The sequence below is a fragment of the Psilocybe cubensis genome, chromosome 2 (genome assembly GCF_017499595.1).
Source record: "Psilocybe cubensis strain MGC-MH-2018 chromosome 2, whole genome shotgun sequence".
Taxonomy (NCBI): domain Eukaryota; kingdom Fungi; phylum Basidiomycota; class Agaricomycetes; order Agaricales; family Agrocybaceae; genus Psilocybe; species Psilocybe cubensis.
In genome coordinates, this window is record NC_063000.1 from 447,051 (window position 1) to 473,732 (window position 26,682).

Consider the following 26,682-nt stretch of genomic DNA (forward strand, 5'->3'; position numbering starts at 1 on the left):
ACAGTAAAAATGTAATAATGTGTATTTGTTCTATCTTCAAGGTTCATATTCTGGTTGACAACCAGCAACAGAGTTCATGAGTTGTATACTGGGGTACATTGAATAAAGCACACTGCCAACACCAATGCAACTTACATCTTACATATCCAAATTGCTAACCGAACTCAATGAGCCTGATCATTCGAGCAAACTAACAGTCGGAGCTCTAGAGACTTGCAGAGGAGCTACGGAGCCTGGATGATTTCACCCGTCGCTCGACGCACTGCCAGAAGACGGCCTTCGCATCATTTCCCAAGGTGCAGACTTCATCAACGTTTCCCTGTCTCTGTGCGTTTCAAAACGCCTTTGTCCCAAGGTGCTGAATTACAATGGCCAATCTTCTAATGTTTTAAGAGGTATCCGGCTTTCCGAATCAATAGGAAATCTTATGTTTGTAATGGTACACGTAACGAGTTGGTCGTGATGCTGATGATGCCACCTCCGAGAGCCTGTGCTACGTCCGTTCCTGACTCAAATTCGTGGGATGCCATCCACCCAAAGTTTTTCATTAGAAAGTGTAGCTCACCCAATATTTTTTTTGAAATTGCATTATCATCCAAACTTTTGTATCTAATATTATCGTTAATAAGCGCTCGTTCGGAAGCGTTTCTCATCATTCAGCGTCGAACGGAAACATACCCGTTCTGTTTGAAACGTTCGCCAAGCCATTCGGCGTTCCCGGATCACTGGAATAGCGCCCGTAACGGTTTGAGCAACAGGGCTGACGTATTTGAAGGCAAAGGTGATTACTCACATTGGTCAAGGATCTCCTTGTTAAACCCCTATCATAGGCACATCAAAGATTGCGGTGTGTGAATCCCGGCAATCATTGGTCTCCACGAGCACTGTGCATCGCAGTCATCGTAATTATGTGTGGAATACCGAGGTGTTTTCATCCCACCAAGATGTCCATAAGCCACAGAACCTGTCGCAGAAGATTGGCGTATTACCTTTGTCGTTCTTCCTTTACTTTCCTTATTCCTGCCATTAGTGAACGCCCCTTGCCTCTCGCCTCGCGATAACTGCCTTCCATCTTCAAGCAACCCAGTACACAATGAGCGTTCATCTCATTAGGCTAGATGATCGTGATCCTTCTATTATATATTCCAATGCTACCTGGGCTTCAGCAGGAAACGGCTACGAGTATATGCGTACCACCTCCAGAAGTAACCGAGTCGGAGCGTATATGAGAATTCCTTTCAATGGTGGGTGTTCTACATTAGTTCATCCAAAGTTATTCAGACGCGTAATCTCAAGTTTATCGTACCGCTAAGGCACCAAAATCGCGATCTATGGAACCATTGACTCTTCCACCATCGGCACGCTCCCCCAGTCCCTCATCACCATCGATGATGCTCGGGGATTTATATTTCTAGCCGACCAAACTGCGGAGGTTCAGTACCAGCAAAAGTTCTGGGAGTCGGGCAATTTACCTCCTGGTCCCCACCTTCTCACCGTTAACATTATATCCGGCTCTTCCATGAAAGCTGCGTTCACCTTCGACTACGTCGAATATTATCCAGTTGACTTAAACTCGAACTTGACATCCGCTTCTACCTCGTCATCGACCTCTACATCTACCCCCTCTAGTGTCTCATCAACGTCGAACGCATCCGGCTCAGGTCATAAAAAATCCTCAACACCTGTGATAGTGGGTGCAATAGTTGGCGTTGTTGCTTTACTTTCTATAGTAATTGGAGTGATGTTTTGGGTAAGAAGGAGACGTATGAGGGGTATGAATACTATTCCAAGTGGTAGGTGTTCATCTTCACCAAAATGAATCCGTTGTAATTGAAATACTGATTTTTAGCTTTTGGACGACGATCGCCGTCACATAACGAAAGAAGCATTACACCTTTCATTACGCACAGCCGGAATCCCTCAAATGCCTTCACGTCCTCCAACCACGATCTTAATAATTCTAGCTCGATGTCAGAGTACCTCTCTTCTAGAGCTGCTGCCCAAACGCCTTCAATACGAAATGGCGTCTCATCCAGTCAAAAATCTTCCTCTGGTGGTGCTTCCAGCAGTCAACAAACTACCGGCCAGGTAAACAATACTCCTCTGAGCCCTGGAGAGGAACGACGTAACCCGCCTCCTCGCTACGAGTCGTACAGATTCCCTAGAGCTCCGCCGGCCCAAACAACGAACTCATAAAATATTGCCTTTCAAAATCCCCATACTAGCAATGGATAACAGGGGACTATTACGGACGGATTTCAAAATCTTTGGTGTGATACGCCTTCAATGTACGGCATACATATATAGGTCCGGTTATATATTCATTACCTAAATTCATTCGATATAATATCTTATTTAAGCGCCCAAATGCTTGATGTAATACATCAGTACTTGAATGGCATACCAACTCAAACTAGCATTTGTGAATGTTCTACAGACCCACCAAGGCTAGAAAAAATAAGTAGTAGTAGGAGAATGGCTGCGAATATACATCTCTTTCAAAAAGTCAATCTCAACTGTTATTGCCGGCGTCTAAAATTAGAACCCGCTATCGAATGCACATCTGGATTCTGTGCAAGAAAATTGTCTCAAATTGCTCAGTGTGCTTCTGTACTGCCATCAAGGTTGTTGACATCGATAGAGTCATGCTATTTCATCCTTAGAACCAAGTTAAATGAGTACGTCCCGATCCCGGGTACTCAATTCCATCAATGCACCTGCAAAAAAGAATTTGCATGCAGCGAGGCGTAGAGAAAATCGAGTCAACATGCACTCTTGAATAGCCGGTCTAACTCATGGTGTGGCCATTGGAACGCCGATGTCAATGGATGTGTATTCACTGCAATTAGACTCCCACAGCATGACATGGACAGCCTGGCATTGCCAAATTGCAGTAAATCTGTCTAGACTTTTATTACATCGCAACAAGCAAAAGATATGCCTACGATTTATGAGTCATTGTTTGTCGTGGACTCACCCCTTGGTCTCTTACAGTTTTGCTTGTTTAAATGTGTGATGAGTTGCCGCTTGTGCCACTGAGATGCCGGAGCATGCCGAGCGCCGACCACGGACATTTGATCTGTCGGAGAATGAAGATATGAGACCACTGCGGAGCACAAGGCTGCTTACCCTTTTCCACGACATAGCTTAACAACAACAACACTAGTTTCTTATAACCCTTCGTGAGCCCACATCTCAATCCCGAAAGCCTTTATACTCAGTTCTGCTTTAGAACACCAGAACCTTCAAGTTTCCAATGCGATTTTCCACCCTTGCAGCATTTGTGGCTGCTGCTGGAGTAGGTGTGTGTCACTAATGAGCAATACTAATTACAAAGGAAACTGACACTTTCTCTTATGTAGCCCAGGTTGCTGCTGTCCCTATTCGAGTTGTTATAATATCGAAAACCACTGAAGCGAACCTCGATGCGCCTCATGCCTTCCCACATCCCGTCCCAATCCCTCCTAATGTAGCTACCATGGTCGCCAGGCCCGGAATGCGCCATGGTTGTGGTGGAGGACGAATGGGTCGCTTCCGCCAGAAGGGCATCGAGATCTCAAATGCCTTCAGACAAGCCCTAGGAATGCCTCTCATTGAGATGTCTACCCCCCCTCATCACCCTCAAATCAAGCCAGGGGACTCACCAACCTCTGTCGGCATGCTTCAAGTGCTGCCGAACCCTATTCTCGGATCCTCTGAGGTTCCTGCTCCCCATAGATACCACCACCCTCATCACCACGTCCATGGGCAGATGAGGATTCACGGATCCTCTTTCTCCGACCGTCTTGTCCACTCTTTGATGAACCTTGGCCGCTGGGAGGGCCGAGCCGTAGCATTCGTTCTTGGTGAGTGATATCTAACCTTTTGTGGCGTTGATGTTGGGATCCTAAGTGTCTACCCCAGGTTGCGGCATCGGTGTTCTCCTTAGGATGTTCTGGGTTCTCGCCGTCGTTCTGTACCGTTCCGTCAAAGGTTCCAATGATGACGAACACGAGTACTCGCATATCACTGTCATCGAGGAGTTCGACGAGGATGCCATCATGAGATCTGCCCCTCCCACTTACACCTACCCCGTCGATGAGAAGATTGCCATAGAGAACGATGCACCCAAAGTTGCTAGTGTCGACGAATCGAAGTAAACCCATTGCCCGCCCCCATTTTGCCACCATTATCACCACGGACTTTCTGATATAAACTGTCGCTCATTATTTTATTGAAAATCTAAGAAAACCCAAACCAGCCGGTGTAGTTTCAGTTTGCTTGTAAATAATAGGATTAGGCTAATCTGATTAGTTCAATCCGAGCCATCTGCCGCACGATTGCTGGCGTTTCGACGTGAGGTGTCTAAGAATAGGTTTTCAGACATTTGGTCTGACTCCTTTGCTTGTAAGTCGTTATAGCGTTGCGCATCCCGTCTTAGCACGACTTCTACTTGATTCAGGATTCCTTTTATGCCAGCTTAATCTCCATTTGAATCTTTGTCACCATCAATGTCATCCAACAACCCCATCTCAGATCTTTAAACAATGTTTACGGAGAAAAGTCTTTCCCTGTTAGTTGAATCCTAATAAACCTGGATGTCACATCAACCAGGTCATGCCATTGTGGGCGCCACACTACCAATGTACCAGTCGAATGCTCAAACGACTGTGCCACTTGTGGTCCCCCCATCACGATTACGTCATCAATATGACGAATAAACCGCTTGAGGCAAAGGCGCTCTCCTACACGCAGCAATTAATTGGTTGACCACAATGTGTGTATAAAGGTATGCTTTGCAATGAAGATATATTGTTCATTGTGAAATGACAGTGCTACTAGACCGTTTGAAAGTACATCATAATCTTACAACAACCTTCCGGTTCCATTGCACAAATTAAACATTGCTTGTTGTCTCTTTGGCGAAAATATGGCAATTGATACATAAACCTGACCTGTTTCTGGTTCATGCGGTCCAAACTATCTTCAACTAGTCACGTCTGTCAGTGCTGATCTCCAGGCGGGCCCTTATAATAGTATCCCGCCGAGCTGGGGTGGTAGTTCCCTTGACCGTATTGCGGCGGATAACCGTTTGGATCATACGGATTTGGTTGGGGATGATGGTATTCTGGAGAATGTTGTGATGGTTGAGGTGGATAGCGTTGTGGTGGATCATGCTGGGGTGGATAGTGTTGTGGCGGGTAACCGTTTGAACTCCCGTACTGACTTGGTTGAGGATGATAGTAATTTGGATGAGTAATTGGCTGTCCGTTGACATACTGTCTCCCCGGCGGGTGAGTGTAGACGTTGCACGGCTGTCCGGGAGGGTGAGCCTGTCCTGGTAGTATTTTGCATGTGTTTTGTCCCATGGCGGGTAGTCTAGGTGGATATTGGGGATATACTGCGGGAGGTATGGCACCTCCGGACTGAGTCTGTGGGATTTTAAATCAATTAACAAGAACTGAGTTAATTTTTGAATAGCGTACAGGGCCTGCGGGAGGCGGTTTTCGATCGTTGTCGGTCGGTGTAGTGGCAGACATGCTAGGAAAGAGTATGGATTTTGGTCGACTGGATCTGTGCATTCATATACCTACGTGATGGTCCTGCGGAATGGCAGTGCATACTGTGATCTATTCGGAATATGCCACCCCTTTCAAGATCCTCATAGCCCACAAATCCAGTTGACTGGTCCCGTACACAAGTTTAATTCATTGTCATGTCATCCGTAGATCAATGGGTAAGGTTAACGGTGGGCATGAACCTAGGAGGGAAACATTGTTGACAGTATAGTTTCCAAGTATGATTGCCTGACGAATGATATAAAGCCAATAGCCCATGAGTAATCCGAAATGCACAGGATTATTCCAGGGTAGTGGCAGTACTTTTGGACTCAATGGCTCTGCAATGCTAGGATCCCGCTCTAGTTAGTCTACAAATATATCCAAAAATTAGACTCAAAGCAGATTTACTGAGAAGCAGTTTAAAGTATTCGAAAAAATTGACACAGAGGCGATTTTCCAACAAGATCTTTGAGGATTCGAGCAGGCCTTGATACCAAAATCTGAGAAGTTCCCTGAGCGATTACGATTAGCCCTAGCATCCTAGCTCAAAGTTGATTCAGAGGTGTCAGATTAAGCTGACTTCGGATAACGAGAGAGACAGAAGGATATAAAGACGCAGAACGCTGAAGCAACATTTCAGAACTTTGATGCGTATATAGACGGGATCTGGTGAATCAAGAGTGAATGCAGAATGTAGGCCTTTCAAAACCTCAAAGTTGAAGCAGCAAAAAAAACTCACACGCTGACCCTTATAAGCCATACATGGCAGTTATATCCATTTTGGGACTCTGTGAACTTTCAAATCTAATATGCGTCAATAAACGGAGGTCCATCGTTCAAAGCCCAAGTTTTGTTCAAACTCATAGTCCAAGTTCAAGCTTCCGATTGACATAGAGCACTGTTGAGCTCGACGCTCCATTCCCTTTATTAATTGTTACCATCTTCGCTGATTTGTAACGATATTCGACGATGCATTTGTACAATTTGACCCTACAACCGCCAACAGCGACTACGTGCGCAATTGTTGGTAATTTCTCTGGAGCGCGACAACAGGAGATTATAGTTTCGCATGGGACTCGACTGGCACTTCTTCGACCTGATGCGCAGACAGGAAAAGCTTCACTCGTCATCGCGACAGACGTGTTTGGGTCCATTCGTTCTTTGGCCGCATTTCGTTTGACTGGAGGGACTAAGGGTGAGCTTTTGTACGTATTTTATTCCTTTCATTGCACTCATGGATGCACTGTTCCTTAGACTACGCAATAGTTGGATCAGACTCTGGTCGTATCGTCATTCTTGACTACGACCCTAAAACGAGCAGCTTTGTCAAGCTACACCAAGAAACATACGGCAAATCGGGTGCTAGACGCATCGTACCTGGTCAATACCTCGCGACAGATCCAAAAGGACGAAGCGTCATGATTGCTGCTATGGAGAAAGCCAAACTTGTATACATTCTCAACAGAGACGCGGCTGCCAACCTCACTATTTCGTCGCCACTCGAAGCCCACAAAAACTCCGCCATCATTCACCATATTGTTGGCCTCGATGTTGGATTTGAGAACCCGATGTTTGCAGCTCTGGAGGTGGACTACACTGAGTCAGACCAGGATCCAACTGGAGAGGCTTTCAATAACGCGGAAAAGGTGCGTCTGTATTTAGTCATTCGCGTCCCCAGACTCATATGGCCCCGTCTCCCAGATGCTTACCTATTATGAGCTTGATCTTGGCCTGAATCACGTCGTTCGAAAGTGGAGTGAACCCACAGATCCTCGCGCCAACCTGCTTGTGCAGGTTCCCGGTGGTCAGCTCGCGTCTTCTGACAGATTCGACGGTCCCTCCGGCGTGCTTGTGTGCTGTGAAGACCACATTATATACCGTCATTCCGATGTTCCTCAGCATCGAGTCCCCATTCCACGACGCCGGAATCCTTTAGAGGACCCAAATAGAGGCCTTATTATTGTAGCTGCTGTCATGCATAAGATGAAGGTATGTGTACGTCATTTTTTCCAAGGAATTAACTGATAAGGATTTCAGGGTGCATTCTTTTTCTTGCTGCAAAGTGAGGACGGCGATCTGTACAAGGTTACCATCGAACACGAGGAAGAGGAAGTGAAAGCTTTAAAAATCAAGTATTTTGATACTGTGCCTGTTGCATCAAGTTTGTGTATTCTCAAGTCCGGTTTTCTTTTTGTTGCGAGTGAATTTGGAAACCAGTGAGTCTCCGACGCGAATCTTACCATATATCTTGAACTGAGCATTGCGTTTAGCTTCTTGTACCAATTCCAAAAGTTAGGCGACGATGACAATGAACCTGAATTTAGTTCTACTTCTTATCCATCTTTTGGTATGGCTGACTCAAGCACTCCCTTGCCTCAGGCATTCTTCCGCCCGCGACACTTAGAGAACTTGGCCATTGCTGACGAGATCGAATCTCTGGACCCAATAATCGATTCCAAAGTCCTGAACCTCCTTCCTAATTCTGATACCCCTCAAATTTTCGCCGCATGCGGCCGCGGTCCTAAAAGTACATTCCGGACGCTCCGACACGGTCTTGAAGTGGAGGAGTCTGTGAGCTCAGATCTTCCTGGTATCCCTAATGCCGTCTGGACAACAAAAAAGACAGAAGATGGTACGCGTTTCATTACTCTTGTCCTTTTGTTATCATGATATTGAGATAAACTCTAATGTAGACCCATATGACTCCTATATTATTCTTTCTTTTGTCAATGGTACCCTTGTACTCTCAATCGGAGAGACCATCGAAGAAGTGCAAGACACTGGATTCCTCTCGGCCGCCCCAACGCTCGCCGTGCAGCAGATCGGAGCAGATGCGCTTCTCCAGGTACACCCACACGGTATACGACACGTCCTTTCCGACCGGCGCGTCAACGAATGGCGAGTACCACAGGGCAAGACCATTGTCTGTGCCACAACCAATAAGCGACAAGTCGTGGTTGCACTGAGCTCGGCCGAGCTGGTCTACTTTGAACTGGACCTTGACGGACAGTTGAACGAGTACCAGGATCGGAAGGCTATGGGTAGTACCGTTCTTGCTCTCAGCATAGGAGATGTCCCGGAAGGGCGACAGCGGACGCCCTACCTCGTGCGTTTTCTTTTGACCTATCAAGCTCGTTATTGAGTCTGATTGTTCGTGTTTTTAGGCAGTGGGATGTGAAGATCAGACCGTCCGTATTATATCGTTGGACCCTGAGACAACGTTGGAAACTATCAGTTTGCAAGCGTTGACCGCTCCACCCTCCGCTATTTGCATTGCAGACATGCTGGATGCTAGTATCAACAAAGCACAACCAACCATGTTCGTGAACATTGGTTTGCAAAATGGCGTTCTTTTGCGAACTGTTTTGGATCCTATCAACGGCCAGCTTACAGATACACGGACTCGGTGCGTCAAATACGTGACTATACACATTTTCAAGGAAAACAAACTTACATGCATGCCATTCTCTTAGATTCTTGGGCACGCGCCCTGTAAAACTCGTCCGTGTACAGATACACAAAAACCCTGCCATCCTTGCTCTTTCATCACGTTCGTGGTTGAACTACACACATCAGAATTTGATGCACTTTACCCCTCTTATTTATGATAACCTCGATTATGCCTGGAGTTTCTCGGCTGAGTTAAGCCCTGAAGGTCTTATTGGCATTGCTGGGAGCGTTCTTCGGTGGGTTTTATTTGTCTTAGGTTCAAATTATGATTAATTCTATTCGTACATTCCACCAGCATCTTCCAAGTACCGAAACTTGGCATGAAACTGAAACAAGATTCCATTCCTCTCTCCTACACCCCGCGCAAATTCATCACCCATCCCGAAAACAGTTACTTCTATATGATTGAGGGCGACCACCGCGTTCTGAGTGAAGATGCAACGCAAAAGAAGTTACAAGAACTGGTAAATTAAAATCACTATTTTGTGATGTCTTCAATGTATAACTTTATTCTCTCCAGCGCCAGCAAGGCAAGCGGATCGACGAGGAAGTCGTCAACCTCCCTCCAGATCTTTTCGGGCGTCCCAAAGCGCCGGCAGGGACATGGGGCTCATGCATCCGTATCATTGACCCCGTCGAGGGCAAGACAGTCAATGTTATCAATTTGGAAGATAACGAAGCGGCGTTTTCGCTGGCGATAGTACCGTTCGCGGCGAGGGGTGGTGAATTACACTTGGTCGTCGGCACGGCCGCTGATACCCTTATTGCTCCGAGGTCGTGTTCGAGTGGATACCTGCGGACTTATAAGTTTACAGATAATGGCACAGGTTTAGAGTTGCAGCATAAAGTGCGTTTACAATGTTTGAGAGATTCAGTGGATTTGAAGCTGACGCCCGGTTACAGACTGAAGTTGACGACGTTCCTTTAGCATTACTGGCTTTCCAAGGTCGGCTAGCTGCTGGTGTTGGAAAGGCTCTAAGAATTTACGATATTGGTAAAAAGAAACTTCTCCGGAAGGTTGAAAATAAGGTATTCTTTTTTACTAAGAAATCTCCTCTGGTAATTTATTAATCACGACCGTGCAGACTTTTACTACCGCCATCGTGTCCCTCGCCACACAAGGATCTCGCATTATTGTTGGCGATATGCAAGAATCCATTCAGTTTGCGGTGTACAAGGCCCCGGAAAACCGCCTGCTCACTTTCGCAGACGACACCCAACCACGATGGGTATCCGCCATGACCATGGTCGACTACAACACTGTCGTTGCCGGTGACCGCTTTGGCAATGTCTTCGTCAACCGCCTCGATCCCAAAGTCTCTGATCAAGTTGATGACGACCCCACAGGCGCGGGCATCCTCCACGAAAAGGGCATTCTCATGGGTGCACCCCACAAGACGAAGATGCTGGCCCATTTCCATGTCGGCGACCTCATCACGTCGATCCACAAAGTGTCGCTGGTGGCTGGAGGACGCGAAGTGCTGCTGTACACGGGTCTTCATGGTACGATAGGTATACTCGTGCCGTTCGTGTCGAAAGAAGATGTCGACTTTATTTCAACGCTGGAGCAGCATATGCGGACTGAGCAGGGTCAGGCGAGCTTGGTGGGTCGTGACCAGCTTAGCTGGAGAGGATACTACGTTCCTGTGAAGGCTGTAGTCGACGGCGACCTTTGCGAGACATACGCCCGACTTCCTGGCACAAAACAACAGGCCATTGCTGGAGAGTTGGATAGGACTGTAGGAGAAGTGCTGAAAAAGCTAGAGCAGCTGAGAGTGACAGCGAGCGGATTTTAAAATTTTGTTTAATGTTGTATCAGTATGCTATAGTAGCTTTTCCTTTCTTGCTTTGTCGTTTTTTTTTTCATGGATCTGTGTTCTCTTTTTACCTCCGAACTGGTATGTAACGCCGCCTGCTTAACTTTTTCTGCTCATCTGGGTCATGGCGAGATGATATGTCAATTAGTCGATACAAAAGGACAATGAGTATAGTGCTTGGAAATCCTGATGTGAGTAAGTGAGCGATGTTGTTGATACAAATCCAAATTGAAAACAATAGAAGAAATAAATTAATAATCGTCAGCCGCCGCAAAAGCAGATTTCTTTTTGCTTCCTCCTCGTCCTCTTCTGCCTCTAGTCGAAGAACCACCACGACCACGTTTAGAACCTCGCTTAGATCCGCTGGAGCTACCACCAGAGGGACAATCTTCACCATTTGTCAGCGATAGCACTGTATATTTTTGCATAGAATCAACGTACGTGTACTCCAATGACCAGCGCTACCACATTTATAACACTCGTTTCCGGATGAATCCTGTCCACTAAACTGAGCTTTAGACCCACCGCCGATGGACCCATCATTCGGACAAGCTGCGGATAGAGCACAAATATTTGATCAAGATACTGCGACTCAGAAGGCTTTTGCACTTACATGTGCTGTAATGGCCTGGCTTCTGACACTTGAAGCATGTCGCGCTGGAAGATTTGTTGTAGGAGCTGTTGCCGAAGCTCTTTGACCGCGAGTTGCTTGAACTGTCGCTGTTTGGACAGGCTGGTGTAACGAGTAATAAGGATTATTAGATTGGACGATTCTGAAATGGGAAAGACACTGACAAGTTGCCCAGTGGCCGGTTTGGTTGCACTTAAAGGTGATGTGGTAAGTTCAGGCATAAACCAAACCAAAAAATGAACGTGCCCACCTTGAAACAGATGTCCCCAAAACCTGCAAGGTTTTTGTCGTTTGAATTAGACCCAATGTGTCTGGCTCGTTTGCTATCGGATCCGTCTACATTGGGACATACTTTAAGATTGAATGATCAGAAAACAATACAAATATCTGCGTTAGATAAGTACGAACAATTAGCCCAATGACCCGTTAGATTACACTGAGAACCACTACAGTTAGAAAGTTCAAATTCACATAAGCAAGAATAGGGCGAACCTTATAACACACATCCGTTGTACTTGCTTTACTCGTGTTCAAAGACGACGTTCTCGAGGGCATAGTCCCACCATTCGAACCAAATGTCCCAACTTTCGGTGGTTTGTCGTCCCACTCAAAATAATCGCATGGTGCTTCTTTCCTCTGACATTTCCAAAACTTGCGGCCTTTGTTTTCATTTTCCTTTTGTACCGTTAGAATGATCGCATCCTCTCCACACGCACACTGACGCGGCAGGCCTTCACTGGTCGACGCGTCTCTCGTCTACACATTACCAGTGAATTGTAGTCAATGTCGGAATTATTAATTACTGACCTTGGAATATGTTCGCTTTTGAGGTATACCCGAACTGCTGCTACTGCTGCCACTAGCTCCAGGGACATCGTCTGCCCACTGGAAAAATCCACATCCATTCTGAGAGCAGGTCCAATATTGCCTTCCTTTGGAAGCGGTTTCACGGACTACGGTCTTCTGGACAGCTGGTATATTGCATTCGCACTGGGGTCCGTCGCCGGCTGATGACCTCGAGATTGGTTGTACAGCAGGAGCAGGGGTGATAGTGGTTGCGGACCACGAAGATGTTATGTGAAGTGGAGCGCTCTGCCGAGAACTCGACGCAACGGCGGTAGAAGAACTAGGTGCAGCTTGCGCTTTTGTTGACCTGGGTTTTGGCACAGCTCTAGATGGGGCAGATCCGAAACCGTCGTCTGTTTGTCGTGTAACAAAATTTCAGCATAAGCTAAAAAGTGTATACCGTGGTACAAATTGCAAACACGCACCGTCATCGTCAGTGTCGTCAATGCAAATCATATTGCCAGAGTTTGGCGCCCCGCCTCTTCCGCGGCCCCGTCCTGCGCCATTGCTTCCGCGTGCAGCGCGAGTTGAAGGTTGACCCCTGCCACTACCACGCGCAGCCCCGTTGCCACCTCTACCACCTCTGCCACTTCCGCCACCACCACCACCACCGCCGCCGCCACCACCACCACCCCCTCGACCGCCACCTCCGTCACCCCCATGCCCGCCAGGACCATTTCTTCCACCTTCCCCATTCTCAGCCCCACCTTGACCAGCAAGATACTGCAATACACTCTAATATAGAAAAATAATCCAAAGAAGAACCGCGTCAAAAGCGTGCATTTGAAGGAAAAAAGAAGACTAACATCAGACACTTTAGCAAACTCTCTCCGCACGATGATGAACATTTCCTTGTACTGGTCGAGGCTGTGTGTTAGCATGTCATTTTTGGTAGTCGTTCCTTCGCAGACTTGAACCATCCTACGTTCAGTCTGGGAGATGGAAATGAAAAGCCCATTGTGTAAGCATAAAAAGAATCTGAAAGAAGTTTGATGTTGTGCTGACCTCACGACGCATTTGTGGTTTGCTGACGCTCTTTGTCAGGCCGATTAAATTGTAGCCTTCCACTAGCCCTATTCCGAGTGTCGAGGGAACGAGATACTTAACTGCGCCCTCAAACCGTTCAATGACGTAGTTTCGTTTGACAATGGTTTCGATGTGTTGAGCAATTGTCGCGTCCGTGCCTCATAAATTAGAAGGTAAGCACGGAGCCGGACAGCGGGCAGGAGATGAATGAAAACTAACCGATGCCATTCTTATCCATGAGCGTAACCAAATCTGCTTCCGTCAAATAATTCGGCCTTGTCGTTTCCCCCTGCCTGATCTCACATACTGTAGGCTGGAATTCTTCTCCCTCCCTAAAATCAGGCACATGGTGTCCAGTCCACTTATCATATACATAGACTTCCAGATAGTTTCGCTCTTTTACGACCAGGCCCGTGGCAGAGAAGTCCTCCCCACCACAAGTGACCTCCACTGTTGTTTGCCATCCCTCGGCATCCTTGGAGCAGCAAGCAAGGTATCGTCTGGTTATGTACTCATAAACGCGTTTTTCGTCCCCGGTTAGGTTGGCGGCATGCGCAGTAGGGTGAATTGGAGGGTGTGCTTTGTCGTTGTTCTTCCCTCGCCGTGGCGAGCTATATCCGCCTTGAGTCAGTCTTTGGTAATGCTATCAGAAAAGTGCAGCCATTGATAAGAGAGAAATTTTATACGCTGTGGCAAATTGTCCCCATGTAGGGTCCACTGTTTGCTTGTTAATCAACGACATATGGTCGAACTGTGGATCGAATTCGTCTGTCTCTGTTCTTGGATACGACACGAAACCAGAGGTGTACAGAGCCTCGGCGACATCCAACACCTTCTTTGGAGCCAGGCGAAGCAGTCGGGAGCCGGCTTTCTGCAGCTCAACAGTGGTGAGAGGAAGAGGTTTCCATTTCTTCGTCGTCTTGTTCGTCACTTTGGTAACAACGGCGGGCGAGTTGCCCATCATCGCGAAAAGCGCTGCGACAACAGCCTCTTCGAAAAGGTGGTTCCGCTTCCACGTGAATTTAGTTTCTTCTTCACTCCCTGGTCGTGAAAGGGACAGGTATATGTACCAGAACATTTCGGGGCGAAAGTTCTTGACGAGTTGGTATCGTTGTACCACGAATCCGAGAGTAGGGAATTGGCAAGGTCCTAAATATAGTTTGGCAAACAGAACACGAGCAAAGTGGGTATGTAGCACCCACCATATGAGACTACGCTCTTTTCTGCCTCAATCTGAGGAACGCGTCCTTGCAAGATTAATGTCTGTAGTCTGGTAAACGCCGCTCCAACCTTCAAATCCAGCATTATTCGAGCCTCCACTGCATCCGCTTGACGTCTATCCAACTCGACTGGGTTTTGTGCAGCATTGTGTATCTGTCTGATTTTAAAACGGTTAAAAGTCTTGCACATATCTATAGGGTGACTTACTGTGCAATGATAGCACTGAATCTTGCCCGCTTTACGCGAATTCCAGGCTTTACTTGTCGACAAACACGGGCAATCTCCATGCCAATATGCTCTCCTTCTCGATCGCAATCCGTCCATATCATGAGTACGTCTGACCGTCGTGCTTCAGATTGAAGATTACGCTCTATGTCCTTCTTATCTGACGCGACCTGAGTTTCTACTGGCGCGTCGAATAGTTCGAACGGATCACACGAATGCCATTGCCGGTGAGTGGCGGGGAAGTCGTTGGATGTTAAGTGACCTATCACTGCTGTAACAGTAAAAAATGCTCTTGCAGGCTGGTAGTCAAAGTCATAATTCTTGATAAATCTAGAATTCGTATTCCTCTTTCCAAAACTCGTCAACTGGTGTCGAATTAAAACTTGATGTGATACTCACAGTCTCGTATTGGCCGCCGGACAATATTTGAGTGATCGCCTTCGAAATTGAGGGTTTTTCGGCGACGCATAGTACCCTCATGCTATTAAATTTGTAACTGAGTGTTAAAATGTAGCAAAAGCATAGAAATTAGCACTTTAGAATGTTAAAGGAATAAAAGGCCAATCAACGAATCATTAACGCGTTTTGAGTCATGTGATCAGTCACGAGACCGAGACTCGCGATTTCGAAATTTACACGGCGGGCAAAAGTGCTGACTAGTCAGCCTGGGAGTTGGTCTGACCAGTCACCTGACCACATCGTGACGCGTTCCGTGATGAATCAACTGACCAGTCAGGAGAGGTCACACAAATGTTGTCACGCTGGTTAGTATTGGTAAATGAGTTCAGTAACATAAGATTAAATGGGAATAAACCATTGTCTTCCGAAGCACTGTCACTGAGGAAAAGTAATGAATGACTTGGAATTGGATATTTCTTGTGTTTGGTTGAAATTCGGTCATTATTCAAACAAATGGATAACTAATCACGCTTTCAGAGTACTTGTGCACGGTCACCCGATGTTGTTTAGAAGGTACACGACGCCCGCCCTGTGTAAGTCTGGGGCATAGAAAAGAAATCCTCTGTTCTACAATCAATGAGCGGAATTACAGAAACTTAGCAGCGTGACAATAAATGCGTGACAGCTACATGACTAGTCAGGTGACTAGTCAGCACACTGGTCAGGTGACTGGTCAGACCAACTCCCAGGCTGACTAGTCAGCACTTTTGCCCGCCGTGTTATGAAAACCTACATTTGCCCCGAATACTCAACTCAAATATCTTCCAGTTTATTTTCCAATCCATTCTGATGACCGACAATACAGTAACAACAAAACTTCTCACTCTTCTTAATGTATCTGCCACGAAGATTGGAAAAAGAAAGCGCTTCGAAGACGAATTTGTACCAGCCGAAAAACTAAATAAACGCAAGGCGTCTATATCTTTCGCTCAGCCCAAGGCAATGGAAAAGGTGGTTGAGGCGGCCAAAGAAATTGTCGAGGCTTCCAAAGATGTAGAGATGCAGGAGACTGTAGAAGAGGCCGATGACAACACGGTAGATGGTGCGCTCAACTGTTGACTTGCTTTTGGATTTTATTGAGCAAGCTCTAAAGATGGTTACGAGAAGCATTTTGGTCTTGCCCCGTCATGTTTATCCGAGTCGTCAAGATCTGCGGTGGAAAACCAGGCATGGTCAACTTTGAGAGAGAAAAATGGCAAATTAGGCTCGGCAATAGTGTCAATACCTGCTCATTCAGAAGCAAGTACTTCAAGTTGCACTTCTGAAATTGATGTGAGATTACTATTTCCACATTCTCGTATCTCTGTTCTTACGTGTTTTAGATTTTGGAGAGTCTGAAAGCTCCTTTCTTGACTAGACAAGCGAAACAAGCAAAGAGTAAGTCCTACCGTTATACCACAAAGTATCCGTTTCATTGTCATATAGATCAAGGGGAATTGCAGCATGACATCCTATCTACATTATCTACCCGGAAGGATTTATATATCACCGCTACTCCACTTGAAACCAAGCGGTGCACAAGAGAAGCCATCGCCCTACATGCGTTAAACCATGTATCAAAGTGAGTAAAAATTTTCTATCCCAATTTTATTCTTAACGCTTGCGACAACCCTAGAAAGCGTCGACGTGTCCTCAAGAACAACGAACGTCTAACACGCGCAGCAAAAGCCAACCCAGACGCCCCACCCCTCGAAGACGTCCAAGACCAAGGATTTACCCGCCCTAGCGTGCTCATCCTTCTCCCCTTCCGCTCCTCCGCCCTCGACTGGTTCCGAGCCATCACATCGCATACTCCACCCCCTACGTTCCAAGTTGAAAACCAGTCTCGCTTCCTGTCTGAATACGGCCTCCCAGAGGGCGCTATCGACAAGCTCGTCACTGCTGAGCCCGGTACATATCCTCCTGACCACGTCGACACGTTCAAGGGCAACGTCGATGATAACTTCCGTGTTGGTATTAAATTGACGAGGAAAACGATCAAGATGTTTGCAGATTTCTATGGCTGCGATATCATAATTGCTAGCCCTCTTGGCCTCCGCCGTTCGATTGAGAAAGAACAGTATGTGTCAATAGGTTAACAGCATTGTTTTCTGACTTGCATCCATAGCAATGCGGACTATCTGACGTCTATCGAGGTCCTTGTGATCGACCAGATGGATGCTCTTACGATGCAAAATTGGGAACACGTTAAAGTAAGTTCTTTGTTCTGCCCTTTGTGAACTAGTTATTGACTCCATTGTTCTAGTTCGTCATGAACCACATAAACAAACTTCCCAAAGAATCGCATGATACTGATTTTTCACGCATCAAGCCATGGTACCTCGACGGTTTGTAAGTAACTAGAGGTGATGTCGATATCTTTAGTCTGACGTCCATAAATTAGTGCACCTTACCTCCGCCAGTCAATTCTACTGTCGGCTTATGAAACGGCAGAAACCAGATCATTGTACAATAACACTCTCAAAAATGTCGAAGGCAAGATTAGGACAGAGAAGCATTGGCCACCCATTGAAGTGCCAGCCGGTATCGACCAGGTGTGTAAAAAGTTAACAATATAGCCACCGTTGATGATTGACATTGTTTTCGGCAGAACTTTGTGCATTTCGATTGTGTTAGCCCAGTAGATGAGCCTGAAAAACGATTCCAATATTTCACGACACAGGTACTATTACACCGCATCTCTATTCAGCAGCGAATTCTAACTCATTTATAGCTGCTATCGTCTGTACTCAAATCCGCTGTACAAAGCACGAACACCATCGTCTTCATACCTTCCTCATTCGATTTCATCCGCGTCCAAAACTACTTCAGAAAACACTCTGGCGTGTCATTCACCGTCCTGTCCGAGTAAGTTGCCTCCTCTTCTTCCCGCGGGGATATAACCAATTAAATTCCTCCAGATACTCGACAAACCAAGACATCTCCCGTGCTCGCCAAGCCTTCTTCTCTGGCGACAAGTCCTTCCTGCTCATGAGTGAGAGGTTCCACTTCTACAAGCGCTACAAGATTCGCGGCAGCCGTAACATCCTTTTCTACGGGCCACCCGACCACCCACAGTATTTCACCGAGCTGCTTTCGTTCCCCTTCCTTGACGATGGTGTGGAGCCATCAGATGTGACATGTCGTGTGCTGTTCTCGAAGTATGACAGGTTTAGGCTGGAGAGAATTGTCGGCACAGAGGCAGCGATTGAGCTTATTAAGTCGTCATAGTGAAGTAAAATTTTAACGCTGGTTGAGGGAATTGTATGCAATGCATATTTTGCTGTCTTCGTTTCGTTTGTTTGAACTTTTATGAGTTCTCCGTCACCTTTTTCAATCAGACATGTTGAATTTTTTTGCTTGATCTCTCCCTCTCCTGTCGATATGTCGCCACTGTGTCTCTGTCTACCAACTGGTTCGATGGCGTAGTTGGTTATCGCATCTGTCTAACACACAGAAGGTCCTCAGTTCGAGCCTGGGTCGAATCACTGTTTTTGATTTTGTTTGGCATCATAATCATAGCCGTCAGTCACTTTGTCCACGTAGTGACTTTTAATCTTTTGGTTTATATCGATTTCTAATGTTTTATTTTTACTACTTACTGGTGCAAGCACCGCATATTGGCACCTGTCGTTTATCTTTGTTAATGCAGTATAATAACTGTATGTTGACGGCTTTCAAGTGGCCAAAAGTATTATCTCTTTCCATCGAGGCCATCACTATACTTGCCACCTATGGCTGCCCAAGTGGGGAAATATTCCCCGTAAATATAATTTGCTTATTTTTGAGAAGTCCGTCAAGAATAAAAAAAAAGTTGTGCGCGGAAACATTTGTTTGGTGCGCAGATTGCTTTCTGGGGTAGTTTGAAGATTCCATGAACACAATTTGCTCCGCGGAAACATATTTGAGACATAATTTACAAGCCCGAGTACATTATTTCTGCCCCAAATATACTTCATGTGTAAATTACCTGCGCGTAAATACATTTTGTGCGCTGAACAAACCTTGTAATGCGCGGAAAACATTGTTAATTCTCGCCCAAAGTGGCCAGCCGCAATTGCCGTGATTATGTAAATTGATCCATTATGGCACTTCGGCACACTCTCATGGAGTTAAAGCTCCGACTGTCCTGCGCAACAAGTGTCTTGCTATTACCATTCTGTAGGGTAAGGTACCAACAAGTTTTGGGTTAAGTGTTATATGATGACACCCATCTGGTGCTCTTACAAGCTCCCCATTGGTGATGCAGCTTGTGCACCATCTCCGACAGCCCTGGGACTGTATGAAAACTGCATATATTGTGGGAAAAAGATCAATCGGACATCTTTGCCTGTATATTGCACGTCTGTGAAGCTAAGCATGTATAAATAAGATTATAAAGTCATGATAAGACAATGATTAATGAATAAAAGTGTAATTAGTGACCAATAGTACTTCATAAATGGCTGTACAGGAAAACGACCCTTGTATTGAAATTCCAACTCTAAGTTATGCCTTCAGTCGGAGCTTTAACTCCTTGAGAAAGTGCCGAAGTGCCATAATGGATCAATTTACATAATCACGGCAATTGCGGCTGGCCACTTTGGGCGAGAATTAACAATGTTTTCCGCGCATTACAAGGTTTGTTCAGCGCACAAAATGTATTTACGCGTAGGTAATTTACACATGAAGTATAATTTGGGGCAGAAATAATGTACTCGGGCTTGTAATATATGTCTGAAATATGTTTCCGCGCAGCAAATTGTGTTCACGGAATCTTCAAACTACCCCAGAAAGCAATCTGCGCACCAAAAAAATGTTTCCGCGCACAACTTTTTTTTATTCTTGACGGACTTCTCAAAAATAAGCAAATTATATTTACGGGGAATATTTCCCCACTTGGGCAGCCATAGCCACCAAGGTCCTCCACGGAAACAATCTTAGGAAAACCTGAGAGGCTAGCATATTGGAAATAGAATCTTTGGATGTTGAATGTGGTCAATTGGATCCTTAAAGTAGAAGACAGCGATGAGTATTAAATGGATCATAGTCCAGTGCATTCTGGGCAAGCAAATGCCCACCATAACAGATGAACCACTACAAAAGCAATAAACTGAATAAATTTATTTAATAATTGAAATAATAGAGAGAAGCATACATACATTGGACAAGGACGTCGGGGGTGTGGACGAATATTCAACTTTTTTAGTGTGACTATGATCATATTCCCACGCATCACCGCGTTAAGCGCCCACACTTGCCAAACTGAATGTTAATCTCTGCCTGTTGATCGAAGGCAAATTTTGTGTCTCATGGTGAGATACCATTCTTCTGACAAATTTTATTGTAAGTACTCATTATATCCAATATCAAGTCCACTTCCTCCTTCATTCAACCACTGGAGAAATATTACAAGAACAAATTTTATTCTCAATATCATCAGGCATAATTTGAAGCAAGATATGTACGTAGTACATGGATATATGTTTGGTCTACATTAATGGGTAACAAAGAATCCTTCTCATTTCTGCGTTGTTTCAAATCACTCTTCATTGTCCTTAGAGTCACTCCTGTATTTTCTTCCAGCGTGCACAAGAAAATCTTCTCCGTCTCTTCCAATAAGCTGAAGTTCAACGCCGGATCTTTGAATATTCAAGAGCTGCAAAAATTGATCTTGCTTCATTAAATCTCCGTCGTGTACTAGAGGCCGAAGAACTTCATCTTTGTTAACCAGCTTGAGAGCAACCTTAGAAAGCGACCTTCGCATAGGCTTTACGAGGTACGAATGAGGAGACTTCTCTGTGCCATGGTACGCGATACTCGGCGGAAACATGTCAATGAAGCTATTCCAACGATCGGGCTTCATAAAATAGATTAATTGAATCTCCAGGATCTGTAAGCTAGGGAAGAGGACAGAATCATCCTCCGCGCCATATCTGAGTTCACGTAGAGTGTCGTCGAATGTTTTAGGGCTGACTTTAAAAGAGTCTACGTTGATCCTCAAATGAGTCAGAGGGGGGTATCGAGAGTGCCATATAGAAGATCCTCTAACTGACCAAGGTCCAAGACCTTCATGACCTAACAGAGTCATACCGTTACAGGCTTGCAACTCAAGCATCACGTTTTGAATTGGCATTATTGCATGCGATCGCTCGAAAAATTCCACAATCTCTGTCTCCTCGCTGTAAAAAGAATCCTCCCATGCCCCTTTCGGATCTAACCGGCATACCAAAGTTTTCAACGATGGAAAGCACAGATATTGAAGCGCATCTTTGACGCCCAGTAAAGACATTTCCAGATGTGTCACGGAGCTATTGTGAATGCTCTTCCTTTCGTTGGGAAGTGTTATGACATTTCCGTGGATATGATAGCGAAAGGTGTTTAACCTAATCGACTTTATTACGATTGTTTCAAGATTGACAGCGTGGTTGACGATATGCAGAACTAGTTCAGCATCGATGTCGTCCACTATGAGATGCCGCAAGTTGTCCCATTGGAGAAAGTTTAAATCATGAAAGTGAACGAGCGCTCCGGAGATGGTCTGTGCCTCAAATTTATGAGGTCGGAGAGGCTGAAACATGGGAACTTCCTTCCAGAGTGATCCGTACACAATACGTAAATCTTCGATCCTTGTGGTGTCCTTGAGATTTTTAAAAATTTCATAAAGTACATCGCAGTCGACCTTGTAGAGAAAGACTCGATTCCATCGCGCGGAACACGTTCTAATGAGATCCAGGAGAGGTTGTATATCTTCTAACGTAACGCCGCCTGAGCCTCTTCGATGTCGTACAACAAGTGATATAGGAAGGCCTCCCGAGCGAAAAATCCGTTTTTGAATAAGATTTGTGAACTTGAAATCCATGCTCGGGTTGACGATGAGAGTAGTCCACAACTTGGGGGTCCCTAAAATGACATCTCTCCAGTTCTTGCATACTTCGCCTAGAATGACTAGAGGAGACCACCGGTGGTTGCGATTGCCTTCTGAAGCCTCGGAATATCCTTCCTCGTACCCACTTGCCATCGCCAAAATTTCTGAAAGTAACTCAACCGCTAGAGCAGAAATCGGGGAGGCTACAATCGAACGACCGTAGCTACCAACGGATGCATCCTGACGATTTCCAGGACGCATGTCTTCAGAAGTAGTACTGATTATCGACGGCGCTGTGGTTGGAAGCAGCTGCTGTGCCATCTTGTAGGCACAACCGTGGAAATGCCAGTGGTGAATCACAACGAATGCAATGGGTGGTCAACCAAGAAACAGAGTCCAACTTTATATACAATTCAAGATACCGATTCAGGCCACTCTTCAATAAAATGCCAATGGTGGCCTCAATATTTCCGGAGGCCCACAGAGGCCACAGGTCGATGGAAATAATCTTGATTGATTAAAAAAGTGATTCGACCCAGGCTCGAACTGAGGACCTTCTGTGTGTTAGACAGATGCGATAACCAACTACGCCATCGAACCCTATGCTTAATTTGGCTAATTTTTTGCTTCGATAAAAAAGGTGTGTTCAGCGACCCGTGAGCGCTTACTATGTGCCACCGTTCATGATCATTTGGCCCTCAGAGTGGAATTAGAATAAGCAGGAAACCTTGAGGAAACTCCCAACTGAAAACTTGAGATGAACGTTTCCAAATAGATTTATTGTACAGCGTTTATCTCCATCTTCTCGCCATTACATATGTACATACTTCGACATAAACCACACATTACTATTTCGCAAGTTCCAGGGGACATCGAGGGGTATTCTCAACTACAGCACTGTATGCCGACGCTGACACCATCACCATAAATCTCCAACGGCAATTCGAGCCTAAGAACGAGCGAGTTTAAATACTCTAGTTCCCGACGCTGGTATCTCGTCTCGTTCTCGGGCCAAGTAGAATCACTGATGTATGTTCGCAAGAAATCGACCGGGTTTGAAGCATCATTCCCATTTTAGAAAGACGTCGTCGAGTCGACCTCGATTGTCGGCACGATGCTTGCAATAAACTTGAGGAATACAACGAGATAAAAGTCCACCCTCATGCCCTCCACCTCCTCTTCTTCGCCGGTGGCACTGGAGGGCGCATCCTTTCCGCTCCCGCTCGCCTTCCTGCTGAAAAGCCACTTTTTCTTGCCGTCTTTTTCCTTCCCCGAGGGCGATGTTGGCCCAGTGGAGGAGCCGGCAGGAGCTTTGCGCGCGAGCTGCTCAGCGACGACGCTGTTGTTCATACGCTCGATGACCTTCTTCATCACGCTCGAGTGCTTGCACGGGTGCACGGAGGCAGCTTGCAGAGAAGTTGAGTGGATGAAAGGTTCAATTGTCACAGTTTTGTGGGCGTGGTCAGCCGAAATGTCTTGGAAGATTTGTGGAGGCGTCAGGGGTGTGCCATTCTATGTATCGATGGACAATGTTAGGGGCAATGAAAGAATTGGAGTAGGAAGCTACGCACCTCGTCATAGCCGATCAGCCAGACTCTTGGGGTTTGGTAGTACTTGTCGTATGTGATCATCACATCATAAGTTCGCACTTGCAGAAGATTGTTCTTTGACGCCTCAACTGGACTAAAGGAAAAAAGCACAGTAGATCATCTCAGAACCCTGCAAATTAACAATGACGACCATACGATACTCACTTTGGATCGACCAGCCCGGATGGATAGGTTTTCGCTGGAGCAGGTTTCGTCGCAGCAGTCGCCTCATCCTCGTCCTCCAGATCTTCCTCCATGTCCGGGATCTCATCCAAATCCAAAATTTCAGGCTCGCCACCAGCCGCACCCCCGCCTGCACCGAGCGACAACGCGCCCATTCCTGACGCGAGCCCATCGAGCCCCTCGCCGTCCCCAGGAATCTCCAAGTCAGGAATCTCCGCGATCTCGCCTCCACCCTCCTTGGCCGACTTGCGCCCCGCGTGTGTCTCGACCCACTCGTCGCCCTCCGCACTCGGCATCGACGAATCCGCGAAGGAGAGCAGCCGCTCGGCGTCCGCGTCGTCGTCCGTGTACGCGAGCGACGTCGCGCGCCGCAGGCAGGGCACCCCGCGCGTGACGAGGTATTGCTTATCAACAGGCAGGAAATCGCGGGTCTTGGTAGCGTCTCCTTTCTCCCTACAGCACAGACACAGCAGCAACAGCAGCAACAACGGCGCAACCAGTCGCGATCAGCCACCAGCCCAGATCGACATTGAGGTTGGAAAAACACACACCATGTCCATACGGGGAACTTGTATACCAAAAAGTCACCCGCTGCGACGAACTCCTCTGTATGCGGTATGATCGAGATAAGAAAATGCACGGGCGGTTGCGAGAGCGAGCCCGTTGGGGTTTAACGTACCTGGCGTGATGCGACCGTGCTCTTTGAACTTGCTCTCTTTCAGGACCTAGCGAGCTGATCGGTAAGTTGATCCCATCCGGCTGTGAAAGCCAGAAGCAGAGGCGTCTCTGGTGCGCTTACGGGGCTAATGTACTCGCGAACCGCGAAGAAATGGGACTGTATCAGAGTTACAAGATTTAGATTTTTGTTAATAAGAAGATAGGAGGTGAATACCAACCTGAAGTGTCTGCATTACTGATTAGCTGGTGGATTTGTAGGGTGATAGTAGTAGTAGTAGTTGGTTGTAGTAGTAGACAAGTGTAAAGGGGTGAGGATGGGTCATTAAATCGATTCCAACCTGACTGTAGCCACGTGCCCTCCCTATCTAAATTGGCTTTTCATCTTTTTTGTCTTTTGACATATCTTTCTGTAGTCCATGTACATGTCATCCTCAAATCAAGAATCGCGCCGGACATCATCGGCACCTCATCGTGTGCATATTAAACTCGAGAATTGCAAAAGAAAACTAGAAGTACAGTCAACGATCTAGATATAAGAAAGCAGGTGTAAATCCAAATGGGCAAACAGCGATCGAAAGATAGATAAGTAGGAAGTAAACAAATCTGAAAACTGAAATGAGAATAGTGAAAAACGGAGATGGACAAAGATAGTAAACGCACAGAAGCTATCATGAAACAGTGACAACAGCAGGCAACGCCTTCAATGATTTATCCTTTTTCTGTTTTTTCTCCTTCTTTTTCTCCGAAACCTCTATCACTGGCGGGCAATCCACATCCATCGAGTCAGAGGAAGCCTTTTCCTTCTTCTCCTTTTTACTTTTCTTTTTCTTCTCCTTCTCTTCGGTGGCCTCAGTGGCAGGAGTCGCATCAACATCCATAGCGGGTTCCGAGGGCGATTTAGATTTGTCTTTTTTCTCCTTCTTGCTGCTCTTCCCCTTAGCCTTCTTTTCTGATTGTTCCTCCTTCGACTCCACAACAGTAGAAGCTGCCGTGTCTACGTCCATGGAGGGTTCCGTAGGCGATTTTGATTTGTTCTTTTTCTCCTTCTTGCTGCTCTTCTCCTTTTCCTTCTTTTCCGATTTTTCTTCCTTGCTGGACTCTGCAGGAGGAGAAGATTCGTCTGATTTGCGTTTCTCCTTCTTCTCCTTCTTATCTTTCTTCTCTTTCACTTCCTCCTTCTCCTTCTCCGCTTCTACAGTTACGACAGCTTCTGACGCATCCTTGTTCTTTTTGTCCTTCTTGGATTTTTTCTCTTTCTTGGAATCCTCTTTCGAAGACCCAGCGTCGGGCTCTGAAGGCTTGTCCTCCTTCTTTGCTTTTTTGGTAGATACAGCGGGCTATAATATGAATATGAGTGAGCATACGTTCGTCGACGCTTGGTTGATGCAGACAAGAATGAATGAATGAATGAAAAAAAGCACGCACAGTATCCTCAGAATCCATCGACTTCCTCTTTTTATCCTTCTTCGCCTCAGTGGTTTCCTCAGTGGAAGCAGCAGTGGGGGCAGGCGGGGGAGTAGGCATGTTCCGCGAATTGGCACCAAGAGGCGTATCATTCGCACCTGATGCATTCGTCCTCGGCCCCCACGAATTATACCCTCCCCCACGTCCCCCACGTCCTCCATACCCTCCCCGTCCACCACCACGACCTCCACCGTTGTAGCCATTGGAGTTAGAGGAGGCGCCGCCGGGAGGATGGAACCACTGCGCGTTGGACGCGCGTGCGTTTTTCTCTTCTTCCTTTGGTTGTGCGGAGGCCTCTTGAGACTTTTGAACAGCCTTCGCCGGCTGAGAAGAGGCAGCAGCACCCTATACAAAATATTATAAGGTAAGGTTACGTCCAAACAACCAACAAAAACAAAAAGCAGAGTAGGATGGTACATACAGTCTTCGGTCCTTTATACACGCTCTTTTGGTATTTCTCGGCCTCGCTGATGCACGAAGTATGAGACTTGTACTCGGCAGGAGTGTTGAATGTTTTTGAACAGTCAATGCAATCGAAAGCAGCACCGCATCGCGCGCGGTGTTGGTCAAGCTTGGGCTTTTTCACGACATCTGTGCAGGCTGTTTGTGGTAATTATATTACGACTAATTTAGCCAGGTATCTTTGACACCATTAAGTTCCGTATATGACTGACCATTGCATCTGTATCCCAGGGACATTAAATTAGTAGAGATTCGAATGATAGAT

The 26,682-nt window shown here is 46.3% G+C and overlaps 9 protein-coding genes and 2 non-coding genes across 11 annotated transcripts; 5 read left to right on the forward strand and 6 right to left on the reverse strand.

Annotated features, from left to right (window-relative positions):
- Positions 1-1,093: 1,093 nt before the first annotated feature.
- On the forward strand, positions 1,094-2,196 carry JR316_0001655 (uncharacterized protein; the record flags this gene model as incomplete). The annotated part of the gene is made up of 4 exons (XM_047887457.1): positions 1,094-1,244; positions 1,314-1,690; positions 1,850-1,934; positions 1,976-2,196. The coding sequence occupies 4 exons, from the start codon at positions 1,094-1,096 to the stop codon at positions 2,194-2,196; spliced, it is 834 nt and encodes a 277-aa protein (XP_047752380.1).
- Positions 2,197-3,256: 1,060 nt separating this feature from the next.
- JR316_0001656 (uncharacterized protein) lies at positions 3,257-4,139 on the forward strand (the record flags this gene model as incomplete). The annotated part of the gene is made up of 3 exons (XM_047887458.1): positions 3,257-3,302; positions 3,363-3,845; positions 3,904-4,139. 3 exons carry the CDS (start codon positions 3,257-3,259, stop codon positions 4,137-4,139), a joined length of 765 nt encoding a protein of 254 aa, XP_047752381.1.
- Positions 4,140-4,982: 843 nt separating this feature from the next.
- JR316_0001657 (uncharacterized protein) lies at positions 4,983-5,519 on the reverse strand (the record flags this gene model as incomplete). The annotated part of the gene is made up of 2 exons (XM_047887459.1): positions 4,983-5,411; positions 5,466-5,519. The coding sequence occupies 2 exons, from the start codon at positions 5,517-5,519 to the stop codon at positions 4,983-4,985; spliced, it is 483 nt and encodes a 160-aa protein (XP_047752382.1).
- A 990-nt stretch (positions 5,520-6,509) lies between these two features.
- JR316_0001658 (pre-mRNA-splicing factor rse1) lies at positions 6,510-10,786 on the forward strand (the record flags this gene model as incomplete). Its single annotated transcript, XM_047887460.1, has 12 exons — positions 6,510-6,735; positions 6,795-7,186; positions 7,242-7,529; positions 7,578-7,756; positions 7,811-8,172; positions 8,234-8,646; positions 8,705-8,946; positions 9,014-9,226; positions 9,286-9,454; positions 9,511-9,837; positions 9,894-10,019; positions 10,076-10,786. 12 exons carry the CDS (start codon positions 6,510-6,512, stop codon positions 10,784-10,786), a joined length of 3,648 nt encoding a protein of 1,215 aa, XP_047752383.1.
- Positions 10,787-11,058: 272 nt separating this feature from the next.
- Positions 11,059-15,236, reverse strand: JR316_0001659 (DNA topoisomerase 3-alpha; the record flags this gene model as incomplete). Its single annotated transcript, XM_047887461.1, has 14 exons — positions 11,059-11,195; positions 11,249-11,359; positions 11,421-11,540; positions 11,603-11,630; positions 11,943-12,194; positions 12,246-12,637; positions 12,710-13,007; positions 13,091-13,216; positions 13,290-13,468; positions 13,530-13,942; positions 13,997-14,459; positions 14,513-14,688; positions 14,739-15,103; positions 15,156-15,236. The coding sequence occupies 14 exons, from the start codon at positions 15,234-15,236 to the stop codon at positions 11,059-11,061; spliced, it is 3,141 nt and encodes a 1,046-aa protein (XP_047752384.1).
- A 768-nt stretch (positions 15,237-16,004) lies between these two features.
- Positions 16,005-18,425, forward strand: JR316_0001660 (U3 small nucleolar RNA-associated protein 25; the record flags this gene model as incomplete). The annotated part of the gene is made up of 11 exons (XM_047887462.1): positions 16,005-16,257; positions 16,309-16,487; positions 16,538-16,592; positions 16,641-16,776; positions 16,831-17,274; positions 17,323-17,407; positions 17,461-17,546; positions 17,599-17,749; positions 17,806-17,877; positions 17,929-18,062; positions 18,116-18,425. The coding sequence occupies 11 exons, from the start codon at positions 16,005-16,007 to the stop codon at positions 18,423-18,425; spliced, it is 1,905 nt and encodes a 634-aa protein (XP_047752385.1).
- Positions 18,426-18,608: 183 nt separating this feature from the next.
- JR316_0001661 lies at positions 18,609-18,682 on the forward strand. The gene has a single exon. It is a non-coding gene; the product is annotated as a tRNA-Val (tRNA).
- Positions 18,683-20,715: 2,033 nt separating this feature from the next.
- Positions 20,716-22,362, reverse strand: JR316_0001662 (uncharacterized protein; the record flags this gene model as incomplete). The annotated part of the gene is made up of 1 exon (XM_047887463.1): positions 20,716-22,362. One exon carries the CDS (start codon positions 22,360-22,362, stop codon positions 20,716-20,718), a length of 1,647 nt encoding a protein of 548 aa, XP_047752386.1.
- Positions 22,363-22,567: 205 nt separating this feature from the next.
- On the reverse strand, positions 22,568-22,641 carry JR316_0001663. Its single transcript has one exon. It is a non-coding gene; the product is annotated as a tRNA-Val (tRNA).
- A 474-nt stretch (positions 22,642-23,115) lies between these two features.
- JR316_0001664 (Autophagy-related protein 3) lies at positions 23,116-24,724 on the reverse strand (the record flags this gene model as incomplete). The annotated part of the gene is made up of 7 exons (XM_047887464.1): positions 23,116-23,553; positions 23,613-23,724; positions 23,796-24,266; positions 24,365-24,419; positions 24,493-24,538; positions 24,613-24,648; positions 24,710-24,724. 7 exons carry the CDS (start codon positions 24,722-24,724, stop codon positions 23,116-23,118), a joined length of 1,173 nt encoding a protein of 390 aa, XP_047752387.1.
- A 435-nt stretch (positions 24,725-25,159) lies between these two features.
- JR316_0001665 (UPF0743 protein) lies at positions 25,160-26,654 on the reverse strand (the record flags this gene model as incomplete). Its single annotated transcript, XM_047887465.1, has 4 exons — positions 25,160-25,828; positions 25,917-26,300; positions 26,377-26,555; positions 26,630-26,654. 4 exons carry the CDS (start codon positions 26,652-26,654, stop codon positions 25,160-25,162), a joined length of 1,257 nt encoding a protein of 418 aa, XP_047752388.1.
- Between the last annotated feature and the right edge of the window lie 28 nt (positions 26,655-26,682).